General features: G+C 57.9%; 1 protein-coding gene across 3 annotated transcripts; it reads right to left on the bottom strand.

Moving 5' to 3' along the window:
* Nucleotides 1-252: 252 nt before the first annotated feature.
* Pnck (pregnancy up-regulated nonubiquitous CaM kinase) lies at nt 253-3,906 on the bottom strand. 3 transcript variants are annotated; one of them, XM_023705348.1, is made up of 12 exons: nt 3,851-3,906; nt 3,119-3,188; nt 2,703-2,834; nt 2,331-2,405; nt 2,117-2,255; nt 1,906-2,029; nt 1,647-1,722; nt 1,439-1,551; nt 1,272-1,350; nt 1,120-1,207; nt 845-1,000; nt 253-606 (listed from the first exon to the last, which is right to left on the bottom strand). In XM_023705348.1, exons 2-11 carry the CDS (start codon nt 3,184-3,186, stop codon nt 863-865), a joined length of 1,032 nt encoding a protein of 343 aa, XP_023561116.1. In that variant the 5' UTR covers nt 3,187-3,188; nt 3,851-3,906; the 3' UTR covers nt 253-606; nt 845-862. The 3 variants fall into 3 exon arrangements, with proteins under 3 accessions (XP_023561116.1, XP_023561117.1, XP_023561118.1); XM_023705349.1 differs by having other exon boundaries at nt 919-1,000; XM_023705350.1 differs by having other exon boundaries at nt 940-1,000.
* Between the last annotated feature and the right edge of the window lie 4,099 nt (nt 3,907-8,005).

Here is an 8,005-nt window from a genome sequence, read left to right as displayed (position 1 = left end):
CGAGGGCCCTCAGGGAAGGGGTCCATCAGCCTCGCACCATAGCCCCAGGGCTGGACAGTCAGACCTCCCTGGTGGCCAGGTGGCCTTTTGGGGGAGGGCTGGGGGCCAGAACAGGAAGCTTCAGGCGATTAGGGGAGCAAGGTCCACTATGGACCGCCCCCTCCTTGCCCCTCACCCGGGTGACCAGGACGCCGCACCCGTCCCACCCCAGCTCACTGGCACCCATTGCTCTGTCTTTATTGATGGGGAAAAGTGCAGGCACGACACAAGCAAGCCCATTCACGGTCAGTGAAGCACAGGACAGCCGTGCATGAGTGCATGCGTGCATGTGTGTGCACGTGTGTGTGTGCGTGCAAGCATGTGTGCAAGGGAGGGGTGGCCCTTGGGGCCCCCCTGGCAACCCTCCCCAGCATCTAGAGGGGGGCAGTGACCCCAGGAGGGGAGTCATTGGCCCTAAGCAAGGGCAGAGCCTGTGGCACAGACTCAGGGCCCCCACACCCTGCATCTGCACCATGCGCCACAGCCACGTCTCCAAGTCTGCAGCAGAGGCAACCCCAGGAATGAGGTGGAAGGAAAGGGGTCAGTCCACTTGGCCTTGGCATCTGCCTGAGGTGTAGGAGGAAAAAGGGCAATCAGGAGCTGGTAGCCTCTATGTATCGCCTCTGTGGATCCTCGGCCTCACAGGGACTGTCAGGAGTGACTCTCACCCCCACCCTGGGCTGCCTCTCCTGCCGCCAGGCCCCTCTTCACCTGTCCTCACTATGCCACCTGGCCAGTGGGCTCCACCCCACCTAGCTGTTGGCCCTGGGGAACACCACCACCCTCTAAACTCTGCCCCACACACCTGGACACCTAGGCATGATCACCACTTGGGGGGCTGGCCAGTCTGCAGGCCAGGGTGGCTGTGATGAGTCATACCCTGCCGGGGAGTCTCCTCACCATCCGGGCTCTGCCCCAGCTTACGGATGTGGCGCAGGAACGAGGTGGCATTGAATGCTCGCTGCAGGAAGGGGGTTGGTCAGCCATGCCTCAACACAGCCCCAAGACTCTGAGCCCCACAGTGGCCCTGGCAGCCCAGGTTGTGCCCCAACGCAGGAGCTGAGGCATCTCCCTGCTGACCTTCCAGTGGGTCCGGGCAAAGTTCCTCTGGATCTGCTCACTGACGGAGCCTAGGATGTCCTTGTCCAAAGCTACATCCCCAGAGATCCTGGGAAAAGCTGGAGGTAAGGCGGGCCCCCCAGCCCTGGGACAGTTTGTGGGGCGGCACTCACCACAGGTGCTGCAAAGCCTGCTGGCATGTGAACCTCTTCTGGGGATCTCGCTCCAGAAGGTGCCGGATGAAGTCTTTGGCTGCATGGGGGACCTACCTGGTCAGCTTGCCTGTCCCCATGGTCCCCACCTTTGCTACGCACAGGGCTGGGGCCAGCCCCGAGCTCACCTGATTCAGAGATGTCATCCCAGAAGGGAGAGTCGAACTCATAGCTAGCCCTCAGGATCTGGCTGAAGAGTTCAGGGTCGCTCTCATCGTAGAATGGGGGGTACCCACACAGCCTGGCACCCACAGATGCATCACTCAGCTGTCTATCCCTCCCCAACCCGGCAGGACGCAGGCAGACAGCAGTAGAGCCCTCCCAGTGGTCACTCACAGGATGTAGGAGATGACACCCAGGGCCCACACATCTACAGCCTTGCCGTAGGGTTTCTGCTCCAAGAGCTCCGGGGCTGGGGGCCAGAGACAGACAGGCAGACAGACTTGCATGCACATGCGTGTGTGCACACACACACACTGCTGCTGGCTTCAGCCTGTGCAGCCCCAGGAGTGGGCAACAGCCCCCCAGCCCCTTGGCTACCCAAGGTTCCCAGCCCACCCAGCCCAGGCAGCCTCCGAGTGTGCTCCTCGCTTACCCACATAGCCTGGGGTTCCACAGGCTGTGCCCAGCATGTTGCCAGCCTGGATCTTGGAGAGTCCAAAGTCGGAAACCATGATCTTGGAATCCTCGAAAGGGGTCGCATAAAGGAGGTTTTCAGGCTGTTACACAAGGGATCAGGAGTCAGCCCTGGCGTGAAGAGGGTGGGCCCTGGGTGTCCTCCAAAGAGGGGGCACCAGGGAAGGCACCTTGAGGTCTCGGTGCACGATGCCCAGGCTGTGCAGATAGGAGACAGCACCGAGGACCTGCCCCACCAGGTGGCTGGCATCCTTCTCAGTGTAGGAGCCCCGCTCCATGATGCGGTCGAACAGCTCTCCACCTGTCACCCTGGAGAGAGGCGAGATCAGCAGCCGCCTGGCCTGCACTCCCCCAGCACTGTACAGCCTTCTTGGGGCCACTCACAGTTCCATGGCCAGGTACAGGTGGGACGGGCTCTCATGGACATCCTCCAGGGCCACGATGTTGGGGTGGCTGACCCTGCAGGTGTGACAAAAAGCCCCTATGGCCAGCTGGGCCTGGACCGCTGCAGGTGGCCTCATCCAGAAAGCATTCTGTTCTGTGTCCAAGGTCACACCTGACCACCCGGAGACCCATGTCTTGTGAGGACACACAGTCTGAAGCCCACTTGAGAAGCACAGATCTATAGCAACCCTCTCTCTTTGCCAGTGGGGACACAGGGGACCAGGGAGGGAAAGAGACTACCCCAGGTCCCTACAGGTCAGAGCCAGGTGGGACAGAGCTCAGGGCTCACCCCTGCAGACCCCGTGCACCCACCTGCGGAGCACAGCAATCTCATTCTCCACCAGTGCCTCCTTGCCACGCAGCACCTTCTTGGGGATGCACTTGAGGGCCACGAGGTGTGCAGAGCCCCGCTCCTGGGCCAGCACCACCTCAGAGAAGGCCCCCCTGGTGCAGGGACATGGGAGGCATAGGGTGTGAATCAGACAGGGAGAGGAGGGGCAGGGTCCCTGGCTGAAGGAGAGAGACCCCCCCACCCTGCACACGCACGCACTCACACCCACTGGCCCACATCCAGACACATTTGCACACCTCACACACACTCAAACACCCACGCACCTCAATTCACTGGTGTTCACACACACTCTGAGACACCCACGCACCACGTCACGTTCGTGCACACATCACACACACACACACAGAGGCACGCACGTCTAAGCCCACACACTCACGAGCCCAGCTTCTCCCGGATCTCATAGATGGTGCTGATGTCCTCGGTCTGCTTCTTAAGGAGCAGCATGTCTGCGGGGAATGGGGGGAGTAGTGGGGCCCCTAGTGAGGGCCGTCCCTGGCCCTCCAAGGCCAGCAGTGCCTGGGCTCAGGCCAGGCCCCCGGGACCATGCTGCGTGGGGAACTCCCATCTCAGCCCCGCTGGGGCCGCCCCTCCCCCACAGCCACCTCCCACTGAGCCAGTGCACCATCCCCACCTCCTGTCCCGGTGGCCTGGCACCCGACGGCGGCCTGCACCTGGCCACCCCACCCTCTCCTTCACACATCTGAGGCAGCAGGATGTGCATTCCACTGTCTCCAGCTCCCACCGACATGGCCCAGACTCTCCCCAACAGACCCTCCACGGCACAGTGCTTACAGGCACGCGCCACCCAGGCCACCAACCCGTCCGAATGCACCTGCAACCCCAATCACAGCCACCTGTCACGACCGCAGCAACCCACGCGGCTGGCCACCCCACCGTAATTCAGCCCTCAGCACCTCAGAGAGAGTGAGGGGCCTCGGTAGCCTGGCCACCGCGTCGCGAGCTGCGTGGGCCGCGCGCGTCCCGAAGGGGGCGCGCCAGGCGTGACAGGTGTGCACGGGGGCGCGCGGGGGGTTTGCCGCGGTCGCAGAGCAGGAGGGACCCCGTAGGCCTGAGCGCGCCGCCCCCAGCCGGAGCAGCCAGTGCCCACCTGCAGTTGATGCCGCACGTCACCTGGCGCAGTGGCCGCCGTTCAGAGCCCCCAGCCCGCGCCCCGCCAGCCCCGCCCCCTTGCGCGAGCGCTCGCGCGCCCCCTCGGGCGGCTGGCGGCAGAGCAAGCAGTGGCCAAGGCGCGCAGGCGGCTGTGGCGCTGCAGGGCGCCTTGTAAGGCAATCGTGAGCTACTGCCTGGCTCCTCGTCCGCCTGCGTGGGCTGATCCCCTGCCGCGCGGGCGTCTCCTGACCTAACTCCGTGGCCTCAGGGCCTTTGCACCACCAGGGACTCAAGGCGGGAAGTCTCTTCGCCCACTTGTTGCCATGGCTCTGTGCCTTGGGGCCTCTGCTTTCACTGCCAGCCAGGCCACCTGCCCCCAGCCCTTGTACCTGGACCCTGCCACACTGCCACCATCACTCCGCCGCCCTGGCCTGAGTGCCCATGAGCACGCAGCAGGCTCCTCTGCCTCACCTGGAAGCCCGTGCCCTCAGCCCCTTCCTCCAGCAACGCATGGAGCTGGGGCTCGCAGTCCGCACTTGTGTCCGCATGCAGCCTCGATACTGCTCAGTGCCCCTTCGGCTGCCTTCGCACACCCGCCGGGCACACACGCCCCGGGGCCCTGCACCACTCTTCGTACGCTCTGGTCATCTCGGGCCCCCACTTGTCTGTCCACCCCCACCGTGGATGGGCTTCAGCTCTCCCTTGCCTAAATGCTCCGGCCCCTTCTCCCTTGACGAAGTGCCTGCACACACAGGAGTGGGGTTTTCCTACTTCACACCCATCCAGGATGGAGCCCCATGTCCTAGCTGGGGCGGGAGCATGTCCCCACCCCCTGTACCACAGGATTCTGCCAAGTCACACATGCGCGCTGCTCCTAAACTAAGAGCTCTCGCCTCCTGCCTTTCTGATCCCCCCACCAGCCCTCAGGGAAAAGTTCCAGAGACCCGAGCCCCAACTGCCCATCTACACAAAGAGGGTTTCCTAGTGAGCCGTGAAAGCCAGGCATGGTGGCACATGCCTGTGATCCCAGTGCTAGGGAGGCTGAGGCAGGAGAATCACTGCAAGTTCAAGACCAGCCTGGGCTACATTGTGAGCTCAAGATCAGCCTGAACTGCACACAGAGTGAGTCTCTCTCTCTCTCTCTCTCTCTCTCTCTCTCTCTGGTACAAGGGATGGAACTCAGGACCTTATGCTTGCCAGGCAGGTCCTTATGCCACTGGGCAATCTCCCCAGACTGACCCTAGCTCAAAAAACAAAACAAAAAATAAATAAATAAACTAAACAAATAACCTAGCGAAACTTGAGGCTGAAAAAAGCAAAAGAGGGACCCAAGGGGGCTAGTGAGATGGCTCGGTGGTCTAAAGCACCTACTTAGAACAAGCTTAGCAAAGCAAAGCACAGGGACCGCGGTTCAATCCCCCAGCACCACATGCCGGCCAGCCGCGCCCCCTGGTGGGCTGAGCTGGCCACACACACACACACACACACACACACGCACGCACGCATAAATAAATAAATAAATAAATAAAGAGGGACCCAAGCAGCATGCCACAGTGCTGACCTTAAGTACTACTCACCAGAACCAAGCCAGAAGGGGTGTTATGCTTTCTGTCTAGTTGTCCCCCTAAAGCTTCATGAAGTCATGGGCTGGGGACTTCTAGAGTTTGAGATTCATGATCCATTGAGATTATGGGTTTTAGTACTGCTGGGATTATGGGTTTGAGTACTACTCCCAGCCTGGGGCAGAGAGCCTGAATGTAACATAAGAGAGACCGAGAGACAGACTTCCTCTCTGTGGCCAGGGTTGCTGCTGCTCCTCCCTTGGCTCCTCTTGCTCTTTGCCGCCCGCCATGAACTGGATGCCCTCTGCCCTGTGCCACCCTGCCTTGGAGCCAGCCAAGTATGGCCTGAACTTCCAGGAACTGTGAGCTGAATAAACTTTTCCTTCCTTCATTTTGGGTGTCAGGTATTTGTCCTAGCAACGAGAGAAGAGTAAATGAGAAAGAAGAATATATGCAGTGTATTATTTGTTGAAAAATAAAAAAAAAATAAAAATAAAATAAAACATGCTTTTAAAAACTAAAAAAAAAAAAAGAGTAAATGAGACAAGGGGCATTATAGGACCTCCAGTCCATCGTGGGCTATGGACAATGTGGACGTGGATCCCTCTGATACACGGAGCCTCCAAATGACACAGGGAGAAAAAAGATCTCCCAACCTAAAAGGTACCTGGGATGAGTTCGTGTTCTCCAAAACCGAAGAATGAATTTTAGGAACAAACGGAGGTCATGAGCAGAATACATTTATTGGAGGGAAAGAAAGCTCCTGTCCAAGAGAGGGACAGGAGGACAGCCCAAACAGGTTGTCTCCGGAAAGCTGTCTCTTCCAAGGACTTTCATAGAGGAAAATCATGTGGTGAGGCGGGTCTAAGGTGATGGAGAAGACATGGGAACTCGCTTAGATGGGCATGAGGTGGGACAAAACTGGTCAACCAGTGGGATTGCAAGTACCATTCCTCAGGTGAAATTGATCAAATCCAGTACCAAATGCGGAAGTGAGTCACATAGCAAGGGGGCATGAATAGGGGACAGGGTCTCTTCCTGTTGGGGGAGTTGGGCTAGTGACTCATTTGGGTTCTTTCAAGGTGATTGATACCTATTTAGAATATCAATCCCTGATGCCTGTCCCTAGGGAAGTATGTGGCTGTGTTTCCTCTTGTCTTGGTTTTGAGGTCTGGCCCATATGGGAGTTGGGGAAAGAAAGCTCCTGTCCACAAGTTGCACATCACCTTGTCTTCCATCTTGTCTCCTTGAGGACCTGGCCCTGTTTGACTGCCTATAATATTTCTGCCTAATTCAACTGCCCACAACACCTCCAACTCAGCATGGCCACACTGGACCTGCTTGCTGTGCCGAAGTCACTGAGTCCCTGCGGGAGGCTGGGTTGGAGGGCAGCAGGCAGGCAGCAAAGACTGGAAGTGAGGCCCCGCCTCCCAAGAGGCCGAAGGCATGCCAACTTACAAGCCATGTTCATGTCCTTGGCCTCGTGTAAAACGCATCAAGAGTGGTGGTGCACATCTATAGTCCCAGGACTCTGGAGGTTCAGGCAGGGGGGGGCTGTCACTTGAGTCCCGGAGTTCAAGGTCAGCCTGAGCATATAGTGGTGCTCTCAAAAAGAAAAAAGAAAAGTGCCAGGTGTGGTGGCACACAACTGCAGACCGATACTCGGGAGGCTGAGGCAGGATAATTAATCACCATGAGTTCAGGACCAGGTTGGGTCACATAGTAAGGTCAATGCCAGCCTGAACTACATAGCAAGACCCTGTCTCAAACCAGCAAGCAAGAAAGAAAGACAGGAGGCCAGCTGTGGTGGCACACACCTATAGTCCCAGCACTTGGGAGGCTGAGGCAGGAGGATCACTGAGAGTTGGCAGCCAGCCTGTGCTACCAAGTAAGCTCAAGGTCAGTCTGAACTGCATAGTGAAACCATGTCTCGAAAAGACCAAAAAAGAACAATTTTATTTTGTTTTATTTATTTATTTTGGTGCTGAGGATTGAACTCAGGCCCTTGCACTTGCCAGGGAAGTGCTTATTCCACTGAGCCATCTCCCGGCCCCCCAAAATGGAATCAGAATTTTTTTTTTTTTGCTCTGAATGCCTTCAGGGCAGGTTTGGCTGGCTTGAGTTGTGCGGATCGAACCCCAGCAACCTGAGCCTGACTGCTTTGTTGAAGCAGCCACTTAAAGAACTGAGCTAAGGGGCAGGCCCCACTCAGTTCATTTTTCTAAGAATGTTTCATACATCAAAATCATGAGATGCCCAGGCAAGGTGGTACATGTCTGTAATCCCAGCACTTGGGAGCCTGAAGCACCAGTATTGCTTCTAGCTGGAGGCCAGCCTGGGCTACCAAGTGAGCTCAAGGCCAGCCTGACCTGCATAGCAAGACCCTGTCTCAAAAAAAAAAAAAGATGAGTGGAAAATTACAGGGTGAGGTGGTACAAGGTGACACAACATACCTGTCATCCCAGCACTGGGAGGCTGAGGAAGGAGGATTCTCATGAGTTTAAGGCCAGCCTGAACTACAAAGCCAAACCTGTCTCAAATGCAAAGGCTGAGGGCCAGCAAGATAGCTCCGGGGACTAAGCGCCCGCTCT

This window comes from Octodon degus, unplaced genomic scaffold (genome assembly GCF_000260255.1).
Source record: "Octodon degus isolate 3935 unplaced genomic scaffold, OctDeg1.0 scaffold00218, whole genome shotgun sequence".
NCBI lineage: Eukaryota > Metazoa > Chordata > Mammalia > Rodentia > Octodontidae > Octodon > Octodon degus.
The sequence above is the reverse complement of the archived record's forward strand: the minus strand, read 5'-3'. Positions and strand labels throughout refer to the sequence as shown.

Excerpts from the sequence above, each read along its gene's own strand:
- Pnck (XM_023705348.1), bottom strand. The coding sequence starts at position 3,186 with ATGCTGCTCCTTAAGAAGCAGACCGAGGACATCAGCACCATCTATGAG. Across the intron at positions 1,351-1,438 it reads GGATGACATCTCTGAATCAG|CCAAAGACTTCATCCGGCAC; the intron begins GTGAGCTCGGGG and ends TCCCCCATGCAG. Across the intron at positions 1,001-1,119 it reads TTGCCCGGACCCACTGGAAG|CGAGCATTCAATGCCACCTC; the intron begins GTCAGCAGGGAG and ends CCCTTCCTGCAG.